Source organism: Pseudophryne corroboree, chromosome 1, assembly GCF_028390025.1.
Source record: "Pseudophryne corroboree isolate aPseCor3 chromosome 1, aPseCor3.hap2, whole genome shotgun sequence".
Taxonomy (NCBI): domain Eukaryota; kingdom Metazoa; phylum Chordata; class Amphibia; order Anura; family Myobatrachidae; genus Pseudophryne; species Pseudophryne corroboree.
This window is the reverse complement of record NC_086444.1, coordinates 836,171,549-836,191,919: the sequence shown is the minus strand read 5'-3', so window position 1 is coordinate 836,191,919 and position 20,371 is coordinate 836,171,549. Positions and strand designations below refer to the sequence as shown.

The 20,371-nt window shown below is 43.3% G+C and overlaps 1 protein-coding gene and 1 long non-coding RNA gene across 12 annotated transcripts in view; one reads left to right on the top strand and one right to left on the bottom strand.

Annotated features, from left to right (window-relative positions):
• ARHGAP24 (Rho GTPase activating protein 24) overlaps positions 1-20,371 on the top strand; it is a 1,566,862-nt gene that overhangs the window by 1,456,117 nt on the left and 90,374 nt on the right. The window contains exon 1 of one of the 10 annotated variants that reach the window (XM_063919888.1): positions 5,111-5,888. The exons of the other annotated variants lie outside the window; for them this stretch is intronic. Within the exon in view, the coding sequence (XP_063775958.1) occupies positions 5,774-5,888 (115 nt within the window). The 5' untranslated portion in view covers positions 5,111-5,773. Of the gene's footprint in view, positions 1-5,110; positions 5,889-20,371 lie in introns of those variants that run through there. 10 annotated transcript variants of the gene reach the window in all.
• Positions 1,227-19,158, bottom strand: LOC134912217 (uncharacterized). 2 transcript variants are annotated; one of them, XR_010176970.1, is made up of 5 exons: positions 19,095-19,158; positions 18,616-18,742; positions 16,990-17,149; positions 6,271-6,374; positions 1,227-1,991 (listed from the first exon to the last, which is right to left on the bottom strand). It is a non-coding gene; the product is annotated as an uncharacterized LOC134912217 (long non-coding RNA). The 2 variants fall into 2 exon arrangements; XR_010176969.1 differs by having other exon boundaries at positions 18,620-18,742.

Sequence of the window (20,371 nt, the reverse complement as noted above, 5' to 3'; positions counted from 1 at the left end):
AAAGTCTATTCCAAATGGTAATTGGTTCCTGCCCACCTACACAAAATGTTCTCCTCGTCCTCAGATCGGTGTTAGAGGGGATGTGTGAGTCGGGCACCTAGCTACATATCTGGTGGTCATGCCCTAAGATTGCTCGATTTTGTGATGACGTTGCTTGTCTTCTATCAGCAGTTTAAAAGGTACCTCTGACTAAATCACCTTGGTCTTTTCTCCTTGACTGCCCAATAGAAGGTCTCAGTAAACACGCAAACTCTTGATGCACATTTTAAATGTGGCTCATTGTCTAATGGCTAAGCACTGGAAGTGCCTTGACCCACTCTCTTGTCAGCAACTTTTGAATAACATCTGGCATGTGGCAGCCATAACACTTCTCATAGGTTTCTCATGGTCTGCTGTGACTTTTTACCATGCAGCAACGCTTGTCGCGTGGAACTCTCCTGTTGGGCTTTTCGGACCTCCTACTGTAATGTTGATGCACCTTTCTCTTGTCTCCGCCTTTAACAGTACTACACCCGCTGTTGCGGACATTTTTTATTGTTCTACTCTTGTTTGTGGTTTGAATCCTGATTTGGTGAATCTCTCTCTCTCTCGTTCCCTCCTTTCACCCGCCTTCCTTAATTCTCTCGTTCCTATCCCCCTTCTTTATGACTTCTCTTCCACCCCCTGTTATCCTCCTACATTTTTTATGTCTTCTATGCATGTTTTAAAAATGCTGATTTTAAGGGATAAATTTACTAAGATGGGAGTTTTATTTAAGATGGGATAATGCCTATAGCAACTGATCAGTTATTATCTTCTAGAAGGTGCTAGATAAAAGAATTAGAATCTGATTGGTTGCTATGAGCAACATCCCATCTTAATTAGAACTCCTATCTTAATACATTTACCCCTACGTGTCAGTTTAATGAGTACCATGGTATTGAACAAGCTTCCATAATGCTACACCTATCCCGGCTTGGTTCTTTACCATGCTGATTTTCCTAGCATCCCCCCACACCCCCTTCCCATGTGGTCTTTTGTATTTTCATGTGTATTCTACAGTTATTTTGATTGCTTTCAAACAGTATTTATTCTTATACTCTTTTCCTGAAAACTTTAAATAAACCTGATAAAACAAAACAAATTAACAGGTTTAAAACCTAATCATTAATAAATATGGCTGTTTCTTTCTGAAGCAAGGATATAGTAATAAAACAAAGGAGCAGTAAAGGTGCAGCATTAGGATATTTTCAAAAGAACTGGGTTTTATTCAGTACCTACTATATAATGGGACTTATGTTGTACACATACTTAGTTACTCTGGAGCGGAGAAGCAGGTGGTCATTGCACGCTGCTGCAATTTGCAGCATTGCATTATGGGGATGGGGCTAAGATGATGCAGTTCTTGTCATCCCACCCCATATGATACAATACTGCAGAGCGCACAGAAGGTGGGGCTACAGTAAAACTATTTACTGAGAATCATGTCATTCCTGGCCCGCAGTCTAACCCATGTCACTAAGAAATAGGTGGGAGATGATTTACAGGAGTTCGTGGGGACTTCTAGAAAGTGTCCCAGAAGAGTTTGCAAGTATAGTTATACCTCCATGTTGCATTTTTGCAGAGAAGTGTACAGGTGTTTATACTCTGAACAAAATACTATAAACTTTTACACACACCCACTAATATCTCAGTGCTCCCTTTCTTTCATGATTAATTGGAGTCATACGTTTAATGTTTTAAAATAAGGGTAGTTTTAAAGTAATAGAGGGATGAACTTTCACAGATTTGCACATTGAGCTGTAATTTCTTCCCCTCATCATTGTGCACTTCTAGTCAGTGGAGGGGTTGGCCGTCCCATAAGCGGAAAGAAGGCGTTCGTCTTCATGTGCACAAGGCAGACCATGTAGGTGCTCTGATAGAAAATCAAATGTGTGCCATAAATGATCCTCATAGGTCCCCTCTGCTACGTCGCCTTCTCCTTCACACTGTCATCCTCACCAACCAATATCCTGCAAGAAAGATGTAGTAAGTGTGGTAGTGGAGTGGCCCCAGAAGAATGGTGTTTGGGTGTGGGAAAATTTGCAATTCACGCATATAAAAAATTACCCGTATATACTCGAGTATAAGTCGACCCGAATATAAGCAGAGGCACCTAATTTTACCACAAAAACCTGGGAAAACTTATTGACTCGAGTATAAGCCTAGGGTGGGAAATGCAGCTCTAGCCGTACACAGTCCTCACACTGCCAGATATGCCCCCACAGTGCCAGATATGCCCTAACACTGCCAGATATGCCCCCACAGTGCCAGATATGCCCCCACAGTTCCAGATATGCCCTCACACTGCCAGATATGCCCCCACAGTGCCAGATATGCCCTCATACTGCCAGATATGCATGCCCCCTCAGTGCCAGATATGCCCTCACACTGCCAGATATGCCCCCACAGTGCCAGATATGCCCCTACAGTGCCACATATGCCCCCCCAAGTGCCAAATATGCTCCCCCAGTGCCTGCTATAACTTACCCTCCGCCGCTCCCGCGTTAACTTGTGAAGGAGGGACACGGAGGGCACAGCGCGTGCCTCTCCTGTGTCCCTCCTGCGTCTCCGGCGGCCGCGGTGGGTCTGTTAAATTAAGTGCCGGTTCGTGAGCCAATCAGAGCTCACGAACGGGTACTTTCTTTAATAGACCCGCCGCTGCCGCCGGAGACGCAGGTGGGACACAGGAGAGGCGCGCGCTGTGCCCTCCGTGTCCCTCCTTCCCACTGCACTGCACTGCCAGCACTGACTCGAGTATAAGCCGAGGGGGCTTTTTCAGCACAAAAAAAAGGGCTGGAAAAGTCGGCTTATACTCGAGTATATACGGTAGTTAAAGATAGGATAACACAAACTGGGGACATATGAGATGCATATACATGTGTGTGTGTGTGTGTGTGTGTGTGTGAGAGAGTGTGTGTGTGTATATATATATATATATATATATATATATATATATAGTCCCAATAACGAACCCGCACTCGGTGCTGACAAAAATCAGAGGGCCATCTAGACGATGCACTCTTGTCAGCTCTCCAGCAACCTTTTCCGGTGAGTCCGATTCTATACACTGTCCCCAAGATTCACGAGGACCCGATACACCCCCCTGGACGCCCTATCATCTCCGCAAAAGACTCTGTATACCAACCCACTGCAATGTACCTTGATAACATCTTGCAACCTTATGTGATTCAACATCACAGACTAATTAAAGATACGACCAGTTTTCTTAATCGTCTAATCGACATTGTGGATGTTCCAGTTGAGGCTATTCTATGCAACATGGACATCAACAGCCTATATACGTCAATTCCACACGCACAGGGGTTATCAGCAGTAAGAACTTTTTACATCAATGAAGGAATCACTGATTTGAACATCGAATTATTCATGCAACTCCTTGAACTTACACTCACCCGTAACTATTTCATCTATAACGGCACCTTCTACAGGCAACTGTAAGGATGTGCCATGGGGAGCAATGTCGCGCCTAGTTACGCGAACATCTATATGTTCTTTGAAGAGGAGTCCATGTTCTTCTCTCACCCCAGTACTACCAGGTACATCAAAACATATATGCGCTACATTGACGATCTGTTTCTTCTATGGACAGGTGATGAAGAGTCCCTCTTAGGCCTCATTGAGGCTATCAATTCAAGACCCTCAACCATTAGGATTACGTCAGTCCACAGCAAAACTTCCATTCACTACTTGGATGTTAGAGTATCCATTGAGGAGTGTAAATTGAGGACCGAAGTGTTCTCGAAACCGACTGACCGGAATACGCTTCTACTATCCTCGAGTTTCCATCCTAAACCCCTAAAGAAAGGACTGCCAAAATCCCAAATGATATGGGTAGCTAGAATCGCAAGCAATCCAATGATAGCAGCAAGTAGCATCGATACTGTTATTGACAAATTTGTTGCTAGGGGATATAACCTAACCGAATTGAAGAAGCAGAAAATGGGGGTGTTCGCTCTGGACAGGAAACAATTGCTCACCTCAAGAGTTAAAAATCAGAAATCGGTGATTCCTTGGAAGATGGAGTATACAGCATCCAGTCAAGTGTTACAGCGGGCAAGTCGTGACACTGGCTAATAAATTACTAAGGAGCAGCTGACACAGGTGTCAGGTGACTAGTGTACCTTTAAAAGCCATATGATTTGTGGCAGATACACATTAAACCTAGTGGGCATGTTTGCAGTTATATTATGTGTGATACAGTTGCCAGTTTTTAGTTTTTTAAACTTTGTGATAGTGTAGGACCTGCATGAAGGTGGGGTACCTTGGCGAGCGGTTTGCAGGCTTCCGTGCATTGGCCAATTCACTAACTAAACCCTCATCATTTATTTGTTGATGTTGTGAGGATAAGTGAGCTTGCTATGGTGAGTGCTGAACTTTCTGCTTGTATGTATATATATATATATATATATATATATATATATACACATATACAATAGTCCTGGGTCTGGCACTCCTTAAAGCGTAAACGATAGCTGCCGGTGCCCTCGCTAAATCAAATGTATAGCTGCCGGTGCCCTCGCTAAATCAAATGTATACAGGCTCCAAGGCACGGTACTCAGCATATTCAAATGAAGCAACAGCAACGTAGTGTAGAGATCAACGTTTCAATATATTAATCATATTTTCGTTATCATATTTTCGCCTGATGAAAATATAATTAATATATTGAAACGTTGATCTGTAAACTGCATTTGCTGTTTCTTCATTTGAATATGCTGAGTGCCGCGCCTCGGAGCCTGCATATATATAAATATGTGTGTGTGTGTGTGTGTGTGTGTGTGTGTGTGTGCGCGCGCATATAGAATATAATATATATGTATATATTGGATAGATAGATACAGCAGATAATTATTATTATATAATTTACTTAGTTGTGGTACTAGTACGTTGACATGAGATTCTAGTTGAGAGAAAATCCGCTGGAGAGTTGTGGACGCAGTGTAAATCAGAAGTAAAGGTTATTTGAAGAAGGAATGAAGAGGGAGGACTGCACCTTTAATAATCACTAAGCTGTCACACGTGATGCCTGCTTGAAGTCAACTCAAAGTCAGAGCTAGGGAATTCATTACTACTGCTGCCTGGGATAGTTGTTTACGCTCTCCTGCCTGCTGCTGCTTAAAACTGCACCTGTATGCTGGATGTGAAGTGCCTGGAGCACATGAAACCACTTCATTCCTTGGCTAAGGAGTAGTCTGAGCTTCACTTTTCTAGTCTACTAACTGGGAGAAAAGAAAACCTTCCTGGGGAAGTCTGGGTATCAGACATTCTGGTACATGGAACTGTGATGGAGTTCAGTAACTTTATGAAAAGAGTTATGAGATAACACTATAAACATGGCATCACTCTATACAGGTTTTTTATAGAGTTCTACAACTTGGTATATGAATTGAGAAAGCCTGAAAGGATTATACAGTACCCTTTTCACCAGGTTTCTGACTTTTTCCATGCTAATTTACCATTTTTCTTTTAACTGAGAGGGGGAACTGATTGTTCTTGACATCTTCACAAACAAGACCAGTCATGTGATCAGATAAAAGTCTTTATCCTGAACTCTTCTAAGTAACCTTTCATGACTGACAGAAAGAATATGAAGGAAATACGCAAGGACACAAACAATACTCACAAGATGACATTAAAGACAAAGATCTATGGCCCAGGGAATGATTCATAGGTCTTATCCAAATGCTACTTGTGAGGGACAGCACTGGTACCAACACAGGCTTGTACCTGTATGATGCTCGAAGACCGAAATGCAGCAGATTCTCCCTCCGCATCCTTGTCCTCCAACACATTCATTCCCAAAGCAACGTACCGTAAGATCAAAAGGTGTTTTAGCTTCAGGAGAGGTATGTCCACATCTGTAAATCTACCTACCCTTGGGACTGATTTGATAATGTTGCCCTTATTTCTGATGTGAAAACATAAATGCTGTTTTTAAAAAAAAATATATAATTCTGTTTTCATATTTTCATTAAAAGTTTAAGCAAAACACTACGCCTAGAAGGATTATTTTTAGTGCATGTACATGATTGAATGGGGGAAGCAGAACAATGTAATGCGTTTGGATTAGTTTATTGTTGATATATCCTCTAACATTTATTCCACTGGACCACATTATCACATTATGCAGCAAATCCTTGGTAGGGTTGAAGTTTACACAAAGTAATCAGATGGTTGTGTAGGAGCAGTGAACTCAATCACGCGCAAAGTCAAAGGGAAAGCACTCACAATGTTTTCTGAACACTTGAAAGGCTTTGCTCTTCCAGCTCATATAACATCCCCCAGGAGGTAGCACTCAGCTGCATACGGTACACACGAACATGAATCTGAATCTTGAATTCCATGTAGAAAAAAAAGAGAATGCCATATTATAAAATATCCACTTACAGGTCATCTGCAGTTACCTACTTGCACATCACTTAGCAATGGCATACCTGACAGTTATAAAAGGGTCATGTAACAATGGAGGATTGTGAAAGTGTATGGAAGCATTATAGGAGTATACAGAATTGGAATTTTACTACTTTTATGACACTTGTATGTGTGTGACACTACACGTTTTGCTGTAGATGCTGGTTATTAGTCTTGTAAATATTCCTCTAGTAAGAAAGTGTCCATCCTGTGACATAACAAGTTGCAGCTGTGTTTTTCCTTGTTACTTATTATATCTGCATATGATTTCCTGCATGAGTTTCAGTGTAATATTTATACTACCACTCATAGCTCTGAAGTCTTTGTACGTAGATTACCCTGCCAAAGAATCTATCTATCTATCTATCTATCTATCTATCTATCTATCTATCTATCTATCTATCTGTCTGTCTGTCTGTCTGTCTGTCTGTCTGTCTGTCTGTCTGTCTATCCACACATGGGAGGAGGGGGGTTAGGCAGATAGCCAGAGAGGACCGATGGATATAATGCCTAAGGCCATAATCCGATACTGCCTCTAGCTTCATTTTATTTCCCCCCACATGCTGGACATACCCGCTCCCTGAAACATTTCATGATGGGGGTGGGGGTTGGTAGTGTTGGAAGGTACCATAGTATGCTTGTGCTCTGGGGACCATGATTACACGCTACACCTCTGTCTTTAGTGAAACTTAGTAGGTGGTGAGAGTCATGTTTACATGGTAAGATGGTACTTTGGCCCAGTGACTAATGAAATCTGTGCGATTTAGGCAGTTTTAACTGACAACTGGATTGCACAGATGTTGATAACACAAGAGATAGATTTACCAAAACGTTTAAAGTATAAAATGTGAAAGTGTTATCGGAACCAATCCAATTATACTGTAGTTATCATTTTTATGGCACATTCTAGAAAATTATAGCTAGAATCTGATTGGTTGCTACCTCCACTTTTGCATTTTATATGTTTAGTAAATTTACCTGTGGGATATTTTTGAGAAGTTCGGCACAGCCAACACTGGCCCATTCAATTTAAAGTTAATATGGTTTTAAGGTGGTAAGGTATCAAACCATCTACAGAATGAAGAAGTGGAGAGGTAACCCATAGCAACCAATTAGGTACTCCCATCATTTTATAGAGTGTACTTGTTAATTTCTGGCTAGAAGCTGATTTGTTGCTATGGGCAACTTCTCCACTCTTTAGAAGTTTTGGTCTATTTTCCCCTAAATGCAGGACCATCAAGGAAGGAGGGGGGTACTAATTTCCTGGGGACTGGGTTTGTGTTAGGTGTCTGGCAGAGGCCAGAGTCCGCCATCACCCCTCCTCTTACCAGTTGGCAACTTACCTGACTGACAGAGATCGCTGATTGAATTTAGAAAAGTGGAGGCTGTGTTCATGACCCGCTGTGAGCTGCTTAAAACCAGTTATATGTGTGTAGACGTCTTTAGCAAAAAATGTCCTCTTTACTTTTGAAAGAGTTTTGCCACCAGGAATCTGTCACCCTCTTACCGTAAGTAAGGGGGTGTAGCCGGTGACATCGCACAGAGCACTCTGTGGGTGGCACCATTGCTACCTCACATTCCTTGCTTCTGGCTAGCAGGGTGCCTGGAATTTAGACACGCCAGACAGGCACCCTGCAGCCTGTATAGCTGATTGGAGTGTCCTTAGGACTTTCCTGCCCCTTTCGTGCAACGTCATGATGTTGGGCTCTCGGGTGGGACAGTACAGGGCACATTTGAGCCCTTTAAGAAGTGAGTCTGCATACTTCATAGTAAATTGTGCTGCAAGATTTCCAGTTATTAGTTGAGTGATAACTGATCATTTGCTGGAAGTGGCTTGTTAACCAGATTTTTGTCGTAACTCTTTTTGACCTAGTCCAGTGGTTCCCAAACTGTGTGCCGTGGCTCCCTGGGGTGCCTCGGGACACTTGTAGTGGTGCCTTGGATTGGTGGTCCAGGACCAAGTCAAATTATTTATGGTCAATATAATAGGCAAAACTAGTGCTAGTAGCTGCCAGTCATAAAATATGGGGACAAACAGAAGCAAATCTTGTCCCTCAATACACAATTGAGCCTAAGGATGACATATAAACACAATCTACTTAATTTAATATTTCTTTCTAAATGTCTCAATAAGAAATTTTTGGCCTAGGGGTGCCGTGAAAAAAATTCTGATATTCTAGGGCGCCGTGATTCAAAAAAGTTTGGAAACCTCTGACCTAGTCAATAAAAGCATGTCGGATAAACATCCCTCATCATGCTTAAGAAAGAGCTGTAGGATCAATAAATATCTTAGTGGTATGTACAAGTTATTTATTACACTATTGTTACATAGGCAGTGCTTTCTTTTTGACATGTTATCTAAATTCCTATTAAAGAGAATGGTTAAGCCAAAGCTAGCATCAAAGCGAAGTGGGCTTGCTGAGCTGTGACCTTTTCAAGCAGGTGAAGAGAAAACATTATGTTGTGTACTGTAAATATAAATCAGGCTTTGAAAAAAGAGGGAGAGAAGCCAGAATACACTTGTGTAATATAGCATTCAGCTGTGGGTAAGGGGCCGCCAGTGGCAGCTTTCAGCTAGGGAGGACAGAGACAGCAGGAATGTACTGTACCTTACACATACAGATGAAAAATGGAAGGTTTGGAAATGAAAGCTCAGCTCTGATATTTAATGCAGTTTTCATTGTTAAATGATCATTCCGTCGTTGTTATTATTTATAGTATACCAATTTTACATATTTCATGCAGTGTCTATTTTTCTAAATTATACTACATTTAGTAAGAGGAGAGGGAAGAAGAAAAAATAAGAATTTACTTACCGATAATTCTATTTCTCGGAGTCCGTAGTGGATGCTGGGGTTCCTGAAAGGACCATGGGGAATAGCGGCTCCGCAGGAGACAGGGCACAAAAAGTAAAGCTTTAGGATCAGGTGGTGTGCACTGGCTCCTCCCCCTATGACCCTCCTCCAAGCCTCAGTTAGGATACTGTGCCCGGACGAGCGTACACAATAAGGAAGGATTTATGAATCCCGGGTAAGACTCATACCAGCCACACCAATCACACTGTAAAACCTGTGATCTGAACCCAGTTAACAGTATGATAACAGCGGAGCCTCTGAAAGATGGCTCACAACAATAATAACCCGATTTTTGTAACTATGTACAAGTATTGCAGATAATCCGCACTTGGGATGGGCGCCCAGCATCCACTACGGACTCCGAGAAATAGAATTATCGGTAAGTAAATTCTTATTTTCTCTATCGTCCTAGTGGATGCTGGGGTTCCTGAAAGGACCATGGGGATTATACCAAAGCTCCCAAACGGGCGGGAGAGTGCGGATGACTCTGCAGCACCGAATGAGAGAACTCCAGGTCCTCCTTAGCCAGGTTATCAAATTTGTAGGATTTTACAAACGTGTTTGCCCCTGACTAAATAGCCGCTCGGCAAAGTTGTAAAGCCGAGACCCCTCGGGCAGCCGCCCAAGATGAGCCCACCTTCCTTGTGGAATGGGCATTTACATATTTTGGCTGTGGCAGGCCTGCCACAGAATGTGCAAGCTGAATTGTATTACACATCCAACTAGCAAAAGTCTGCTTAGAAGCAAGAGCACCCAGTTTGTTGGGTGCATACAGGATAACAGCAAGTCAGTTTTCCTGACTCCAGCCGTCCTGGAACCTATATTTTCAGGGCCCTGACCACATCTAGCAACTTGGAGTCCTCCAAGTCCCTAGTAGGCGCAAGACACCACAATAAGCTGGTTCAGGTGAAACACTGACACCACCTTAGGGAGAGAACTGGGGACGAGTCCGCAGCTCTGCCCTGTCCGAATGGACAAACAGATATGGGCTTTTTTGAGAAAAAAAACACCAATTTGACACTCGCCTGGTCCAGGCCAGGTCCAAGAGCATGTTCACTTTTCATGTGAGATGCTTCAAATCCACAGATTTGACTGGTTTTAAACCAATGTGTTTTTAGGAATCCCAGAACTACGTTGAGATCCCACAGTGCCACTGGAGGCACAAAAGGGGGTTGTATATGCAATACTCCCTTGACAAACTTCTGGACTTCAGGAACTGAAGCCAATTCTTTCTGGAAGAAAAATCGACAGGGCCGAAATTTGAACCTTAATGGACCCCAATTTGAGGCCCATAGACACTCCTGTTTGCAGGAAATGCAGGAATCGACCGAGTTGAAATTTCTTCGTGGGGCCTTCCTGGCCTCACACCACGCAACATATTTTCGCCACATGTGGTGATAATGTTGTGCGGTCACCTCCTTTCTGGCTTTGACCAGGGTAGGAATGACCTCTTCCTGAATGCCTTTTCCCTTAGGATCCGGCGTTCCACCGCCATGCCGTCAAACGCAGCTGCGGTAAGTCTTGGAACAGACATGGTACTTGCTGAAACAAGTCCCTTCTTAGCGGCAGAGGCCATAAGTCCTCTGTGAGCATCTCTTGAAGTTCCGGGTACCAAGTCCTTCTTGGCCAATCCGGAGCCATGAGTATAGTTCTTACTCCTCTACGTCTTATAATTCTCAGTACCTTAGGTATGAAAAGCAGAGGATGGAACACATACACCGACTGGTACACCCACGGTGTTACCAGAACGTCCACAGCTATTGCCTGAGGGTCTCTTAACCTGGCGCAATACCTGTCCCGTTTTTTGTTCAGACGGGACGCCATCATGTCCACCTTTGGTAATTCCCAACGGTTTACAATCATGTGGAAAACTTCCCCATGAAGTTCCCACTCTGCCGGGTGGAGGTCGTGCCTACTGAGGAAGTCTGCTTCCCAGTTTCCATTCCCGGAATGAAACACTGCTGACAGTGCTATCACATGATTTTCCGCCCAGCGAAAAGTCCTTGCAGTTTTTGCCACTGCCCTCCTGCTTCTTGTGCCGCCCTGTCTATTTACGTGGGCGACTGCCGTGATGTTTTATCCCACTGGATCAATACCGGCTGACCTTGAAGCAGAGGTCTTGCTAAGCTTAGAGCATTATAAATTTACCCTTAGCTATATTTATGTGGAGAAAAGTCTCCAGACTTGATCACACTCCCTGGAAATTTTTTCCTTGTGTGACTGCTCCCCAGCCTCTCGGGCTGGCCTCCGTGGTCACCAACATCCAAAACTGAATGCCGAATCTGCGGCCCTCTAGAAGATGAGCACTCTGTAACCACCACAGGAGAGACACCCTTGTCCTTGGATATAGGGTTATCCGCTGATGCATCTGAAGATGCGATCCGGACCATTTGTCCAGCAGATCCCACTGAAAAGTTCTTGCATGAAATCTGCCGACTGGAATTGCTTCGAAGGAAGTCACCATTTTTTTACCATGGCCCTTGTGCAATGATGCACTGATTTTAGGAGGTTCCTGACTAGCTCGGATAACTCCCTGGCTTTCTCTTCCGGGAGAAACACCTTTTTCTGGACTGTGTCCAGAATCATCCCTAAGCACAGGAGACTTGTTGTCGGGATCAGCTGCGATTTTGGAATATTTAGAATCCACCCCTGCTGTTGTAACAGTATCCGAGATAGTGCTACTCCGACCTCCAACTGTTCCCTGGACTTTGCCCTTATCAGGAGATCGTCCAAGTAAGGGATAATTAAGACGCCTTTTCTTCGAAGAAGAACCATCATTTCGGCCATTACCTTGGTAAAGACCCGGGGTGCCGTGGACAATCCAAACGGCAGCGTCTGAAACTGATAGTGACAGTTCTGTACCACGAACCTGAGGTACCCTTAGTGATAAGGGCAAATTTGGGACATGGAGGTAAGCATCCCTGATGTCTCGGGACACCATATAGTCCCCTTCTTCCCGGTTCGTTATCACTGCTCTGAGTGACTCCATCTTGATTTGAACCTTTGTAAGTGTTCAAATTTTTTTAGATTTAGAATAGGTCTCACCTAGCCTTCTGGCTTCAGTACCACAATATAGTGTGGAATAATACCCCTTTTCTTGTTGTAGGAGGGGTAATTTAATTATCACCTGCTGGGAATACAGCTCGTGAATTGTTTCCCATACTGCCTCCTTGTCGGAGGGAGACCTTGGTAAAGCAGACTTCAGGAGCCTGCGCAGGGGAAACGTCTCGACATTCCAATCTGTACCCCTGGGATACTACTTGTAGGATCCAGGGGTCCTGTACGGTCTCAGCGTCATGCTGAGAGCTTGTCAGAAGCGGTGGAACGCTTCTGTTCCTGGGAATGGGCTGCCTGCTGCAGTCTTCTTCCCTTTCCTCTATCCCTGGGCAGATATGACTCTTATAGGGACGAAAGGACTGAAGCTGAAAAGACGGTGTCTTTTTCTGCAGAGATGTGACTTAGGGTAAAAAACGGTGGATTTTCCAGCAGTTGCCGTGGCCACCAGGTCCGATGGACCGACCCCAAATAACTCCTCTTCCTTTATACGGCAATACACCTTTGTGCCGTTTGGAATCTGCATCACCTGACCACTGTCGTGTCCATAAACATCTTCTGGCAGATATGGACATCGCACTTACTCTTGATGCCAGAGTGCAAATATCCCTCTGTGCATCTCGCATATATAGAAATGCATCCTTTAAATGCTCTATAGTCAATAAAATACTGTCCCTGTCAAGGGTATCAATATTTTTAGTCAGGGAATCCGACCAAGCCACCCCAGCTCTGCACATCCAGGCTGAGGCGATCGCTGGTCGCAGTATAACACCAGTATGTGTGTATATACTTTTTATGATATTTTCCAGCCTCCTGTCAGCTGGCTCCTTGAGGATGGCCCTATCTATAGACGGTACCGCCACTTGTTCTGATAAGCGTGTGAGCGCCTTATCCACCCTAAGGGGTGTTTCCCAACGCGCCCTAACTTCTGGCGGGAAAGGGTATACCGCCCATATTTTCTATCGGGGGGAACCCACGCATCATCACACACTTCATTTAATTTATCTGATTCAGGAAAAACTACGGTAGTTTTTTCACATCCCACATAATACCCTCTTTTGTGGTACTTGTAGTATCAGAAATATGTAACACCTCCTTCATTGCCCTTAACGTGTGGCCCTAATAAGGAATACGTTTGTTTATTCACCGTCGACACTGGATTCAGTGTCCCTGTCTGTGTCTGTGTCGACCGACTAAAGTAAACGGGCGTTTTAAAACCCCTGACGGTGTTTTTGAGACGTCTGGACCGGTACTAATTGTTTGTCGGCCGTCTCATGTCGTCAACCGACCTTGCTGCGTGTTGACATTATCACGTAATTCCCTAAATAAGCCATCCATTCCGGTGTCGACTCCCTAGAGAGTGACATCACCATTACAGGCAATTGCTCCGCCTCCTCACCAACATCGTCCTCATACATGTCGACACACACGTACCGACACACAGCACACACACAGGGAATGCTCTGATAGAGGACAGGACCTACTAGCCCTTTGGAGAGACAGAGGGAGAGTTTGCCAGCACACACCAAAAACGCTATAATTATATAGGGACAACCTTATATAAGTGTTTTCCCTTATAGCATCTTTTTTATATATTTCTAACGCCAAATTAGTGCCCCCCCTCTCTGTTTTAACCCTGTTTCTGTAGTGCAGTGCAGGGGAGAGCCTGGGAGCCTTCCCTCCAGCCTTTCTGTGAGGGAAAATGGCGCTGTGTGCTGAGGGAGATAGGCCCCGCCCCTTTTTCGGCGGCCTCGTCTCCCGCTCTTAACGGATTCTGGCAGGGGTTAAATATCTCCATATAGCCCCCGGAGGCTATATGTGAGGTATTTTTAGCCAAAAATAGGTTTTCATTGCCTCCCAGGGCGCCCCCCTTCCAGCGCCCTGCACCCTCAGTGACTGCCGTGTGAAGTGTGCTGAGAGGAAATGGCGCACAGCTGCAGTGCTGTGCGCTACCTTAAGAAGACTGAGGAGTCTTCATGCCGCCGATTCTGGACCTTCTTCTTGTTTCAGCATCTGCAAGGGGGCCGGCGGCGAGGCTCCGGTGACCATCCAGGCTGTACCTGTGATCGTCCCTCTGGAGCTAATGTCCAGTAGCCAAAGAAGCCAATCCATCCTGCACGCAGGTGAGTTCACTTCTTCTCCCCTAAGTCCCTCGTTGCAGTGATCCTGTTGCCAGCAGGACTCACTGTAAAATAAAAAACCTAAGCTAAACTTTTCTAAGCAGCTCTTTAGGAGAGCCACCTAGATTGCACCCTTCTCGGCCGGGCACAAAAATCTAACTGAGGCTTGGAGGAGGGTCATAGGGGGAGGAGCCAGTGCACACCACCTGATCCTAAAGCTTTACTTTTTGTTCCCTGTCTCCTGCGGAGCCGCTATTCCCCATGGTCCTTTCAGGAACCCCAGCATCCACTAGGACGATAGAGAAACATTTATCTGTCAAACAGGAAATGCAGTTTGTTGGGCCTCTCCATTTCATTGAGGATGTTCCTAATTCTGCCATAATAGGGTAAATCATTGCTTTCTGTTTTATTATAGTATTGTATGGTAACTGAATATGACAAATAGAGGTTTCTCCATAAGAACAACAACTAATAATCCATTTAATAGTTGTTTGTATACAATTAGTTGGTCAGGATGATGGTGGCGACACTCTCAAAGGGCCGGATTCCATTACAGTAACCGGTCACTGCTCACACCTTCATCAGCTAGTGGGACGTTATGCGCATAGCTTCCTCTTTAATTAAGCTCGGTCAGGCCTGGCTGGTATACAGTCATTAGGGCGACCACACTTAGGTCGACAGTCATTAGGTCGCCCACTATTGGTCGATATGGTCACTAGGTCGACATGTACCTGGTCGACATGGAAAAAGGTTGACATGAGTTTTTCACTTTTTTTCCATTTTTTTTACTTTTTCATACTTTACGATCCACGTGGACTAAGATTGGGAATAGTAACCTGTGCCAAGCGCAGCGGTAGCGGAGCGAGGCACCTTGCCTTTGCTCGCCATGCGTGGCTAATTGGTGTTCCCCGTCACTTTACGAAGAATACAACACCACGAAAAAGTTAAAAACTCATGTCGACCTTTTTCCGTGTCGACCTAGTACACGTCAACCCAGTGACCAGGTCGACCTAATGCATGTCGACCAATAGTGGTCGACCTAATGCCTGTCGACCTAAGTGTAGTCGACCTAATCACCCATACACGGCCTGGCCAACCTGTGGCTCTCCAGCTGTTGTTAAACTACAAGCCTCAGTGTGCCCTGCAACAGTTTTGCTATTAGCGAATGCTGAAACTGTAGCAGGCATGCTGGGATGTGTAGTTTCACAAAGGATGAAGAGTCACAGGTTGGCAAAGCCTGGGCTAGGTTCTTCAGTCCCTAAACCCTATCAGCGTTTATACTCTTTTTTTGCTCTAAGCGTCTAAGTTCTTAGGAATGTCACTAAATGTATCTCTTGCCAAATTTAGATTTACTGGGAGTATCCAGTATACAACTTATGACATTCTGGTGCTTTCACTAGGGAATCACAAAATGATGCCACCAGAGGATTGAAACAAACAATGTTTTCTTAAACATATATCTTATTAATTTTATAACATAGTAAAATACATAGAATGTATAAGAGAGACATTCTTACAAATATAATGAAGATGCTAAAATGAACCAAAGACATCCTATTACATTGCCCAGCTGCACTACTGGAGGTTTCTTTTATCCCTGAGCTCGCCTGAGGACACCTTTGTTATGGTTTGACAGGTGTATCGCCCCAGTCAAGCCCTCCAGGTGATGCACTCTTAGAAGTTGGGTTCTTGACAAAGGTCTGCTGATAGACTGAAACATCAACATGCTTTGGTGATCTAACTTATGAATAATAAATCAAGCTTCTTGTAGAAAAATCCCTGGTGAGTGCCCTCTGCTTTCCTTGGATTATACTTGTGACGACCTGGTGGATGTCATTGAGGATTCAGCACCCCAGTTGCTGCCTTTTATCCAGGACCTTAGCAAGGGCGATATGACTTCTGCTCCTGCTGACAAGTGTAATGGTGTCTATGTTGCATTAAAGTGGCACTGGTTTCCCGGCAGAATGGATCCCGCCCTGGTGTCCGATCTCATCACCAAGAGATGCTAACATGTCATAATGTCATACCTCTGACAGGCAGTAAGAAGATGAGCCTTTCAGCCACAAAGAAGAGCTGCATTATTGGAAGGGGTGTTAAAAAAGAAAATTAGAAGTATGGAGGAAGTAAAAAAAGAATCTAGAAGTCTGTAGTAGAACAGTTAGGCTGGGTACACATTCTCAATATATCATCTGTAAAGCCAACGAACTATATATTGTTAGTGCTTCGGCAGTGTATACACAGCTAATTTGTCTGTGAACAACCTTGTTCACAGATATGTTAGGTTAGCCCTGCAGCACAGCCGATGCCGATACATCAAGCAGATACCTGTATATCTGTACATCTGCCTGTGTGTGTATGGGCAACCCTCCGACTGATTCATTATACGGCCGCTGGATACTCTGACAATGATATCACAACTGGGCAGACAAATTTTAATGGCCATCCAGTTGTGATGTCTTGCCAGACAAATTGAGTGGCCGGCTGGTAAGTGTGTATAGCTTACTTACCAAATCAGTTGCTCGATCTGTGGGACGATTGGTCAGCCAATGGATCGCTCAGGAGTGTATCCCAGCATAAGAAAGAAGTGAAACGGAGAGTGAGGGGAGGAAGAGTGGTTTTGAGAGCTTTCTTAAATACCATAGTAGTATGGGGATCAGTATGAAATACCTACAATCAAAATCCCGACAAAGTCAAAATACTGACAAGCTCAAAATACCAACATTTAAAATACAGACAAGGTCAAAATACAGACATGTAAAATGTCGACACAAGCTTTTCATTGTTTTTTTTGTGTGTATATGTCGACATAGGTTGACATGGACACTGTATAAGTGTACCACGTCCCCTCACATGGCTCGCTGCGCTCGGCACACTATTATATTCCCCCTCCATGTCCACTGGGAAGGTGCTCATAGTTTAGGAGTTCCATTTGGATCTCAAACTGAGGTATTATGCATACTTTAAAATAAAATAGGTGAGGCTTATCTTGTAGTCTTTACATCCACATCTTCTTTGTTGTTAGGGTGAAACAGATAAACAATCCATATGATCTAATGTGAGCCCAGCACCAAATACACCACACAGAATCATAGTGTAATATGTTTAAAAATATATATAATATAGGTTAACAAGATTAAAAACCCATACTTCAATAAATGGGATCAGAGCATATCACAAATTTCCACAATATATTCTCAACTGAAACAGATCTCCAACATGGTGAAGAATATATACATATATATCTATCTTTATATACGTTTAGGATACACATGGGTCCAGCACAACCACTTACTTTAATCAATTAGCTGGGTGCCCTCACAAAACAATGGATGGGCATAGAGAGGTGCGGCACTACAATCAATAAGCTATATCAGCGACAGGTATAGACGTTTCAATGCCTTTATTGAAGCGGCTGATATAGCCTATTAATTGTAGTGCCGCACCTCTCTATGCCCATCCATTGTTTTGGTATGATATGCCGGCTGTCAGTAAAGCAACAGCGGCATCCCATCTGCTAAAATCCCGGCAGGGGGGCCACGAGTCCCCTCACTCACCACAGGTTCTATTTACACGTGGTTGGTGGCAAATTTCAGGCGGGTGTCGGCTGTCAGGATTCCGGTGTCGGTTCCTGAACACCAGAGACCCCAACAGCCGGCATTTTAAATGTATCCCATATATACATTGACACAGGTTACTTACACACACACTTTTATATCAACTGAAATTATCTACCATATCCACCTTTATTATTGAAGTACAGTAGTCTTTATTGTAAAGTGTTTGCTAGAAGTGTTAACTATTTATAGCTGCTAATGTATCTAATTTCCTCAATAACCTTATGTTGCACCATTTGAGGTAAGCATTGCTGTCTATGGTTCTCTGCCAGTGGTGCTTGTAGACTAAACACTATGCTCAGCGGAGTAGTTTAGGTTCACAGTGCCCACTATACTCCGACAGCGCAGCAAGATCTTTGTTAATAAATGTATTATGTTAAACAAGTGGCATTCTTGCCTGACAAATATGCCTCTGTGCTTTGTCTTGGTGACACCAGAGGATATGTTATGCTGTGTATCCATGGTCTGACACTGCGTTTGTATAAGCAAGCCTGTGAAAGAGTTTGCAAACTGCCTTACCCACCAATCAGCAGCTGGCTTCTGCAGATGCTCCCCCCCAGCTACTCATGGAATGTGCAGAATTTGGAGACTGAGATTAACAGATTAATTTTCAGATGACTAAAGTGATTTCAGGACATTGCTCCAACTGAAAATAAAATGTGCAATTAGTTTCATGAAACATTTAAAAAAAAAGAAGAAGAAGAAATAGCAGACCACCAACAAGAACATTCATTTTCTAGTTGTGGGAAACCTGCAATTGGCAATCATGCAATAATTGGATAAATCAGTTTTATGCCTTTTCATTGGTCTCAGCTAATCCTTTAATCATTACTGTGTTGCAGAAAAAAATTGCCTGTTTATCTTCATATATGAACACTTCTCAGAAGCCCAACGTTCATTTTTAATATCTATGTACTTAATGTAAAATACTGGAGAAATGACAAATCCTTATAACAGCACAGATAATACCTGTTGCCTGGAATAACTTGTCATAGTACCTTGAAATCAGTGTTCCTTCTATGGTGTCACCGTGGAAGGCAGACATGTGATCATGCAGATCTTGGCATGTTTCATTAGTCAAAGCTGTTAGGAGTGTTCCTGTTAATACTTAATCTGTCCTTTGCCCTGGCAACTTTGTAATGTTATTTTTTATTCATTTGCAAGTACTTTTGTTATTTACTGTATACATGCCTAAAGCCTGAGTTAAGCTGCAGACATGTAGGTCTCTTTCTATCTGTAGAGAGCTGCTGGCCTGGCTGCTGAAATAAATGATGTGTGATGATGTGTCACAGCTTGTTCCTCTAGAGATGGAGATTTTAGTGGATTTGTCTGGATGACTGTTTGAAGTGGACCAGGCAGACTTTACTGCCAAAAGAAAACTGTGTTCTTATTTTACAGCACTTGAAGATAAACACAAACCAGGACATGAATGAGTTAACAATATGCACATTTTTGAAATTCCAGTTCATTTAAATACCTATAAGGTTATTACTTTAGCCATTATCTCCATGTGACTGCAGTCATGCTTGGCAGGCACTTATCTACAGTTGCCAGCTCATCCATTTAAGAAGATAGACATATGATTAATGTAGGGGCTGTGGGATTACTTCTGTTTCCCAGTTGCGGTACCTCTGTATTTCAGATGTGTCCATTATTAATAGGGAGAGTTGACCAGATGGAATCTCCCCTACCTCTAATATTGTCACATCCATATTTATAGGGATCTAAGAGCAGTGAATCACAGCATTGCACAGAGGTAATCGTGCCGCAAATCGTGTCACATCCTGCATTTGCCAGTTGGACTTCCCCTAAAGTAGACAAGTATGATATAATTAAAGGTACCACTAAAATATACAATATAATGCCCTTTGCAAGAACATGTCGGGTTGTTCTTTCTTATCTGGAAAGACTTAACATAATATAATAAAAAAAAACCATTGTGTGGTTACTCCACATTTGCTCCTTATATCACACAGTTCTCATATAGATATAGGTCAGGTTACACACTGTATGTCATTGACATTGTTTAGTGACATGATCTTTTATCTTAATGAGCTCTTCAAAAAGAATCCAGGTATATTATACTATGTTTAATTGCTTGAACTAGATAATATTCACACTTTTTTCTTTATAAGTGACACCTACATTCATATACAACCATCTCCAGCCCATCATTAACCGTATGTAATTTGGGGTTTTAGTACTGTGATATGTGTGTCTCACATCAAAAGGACCTCAGACCATCTACCAATGAAGAAGGGGGACCATAAGGTTA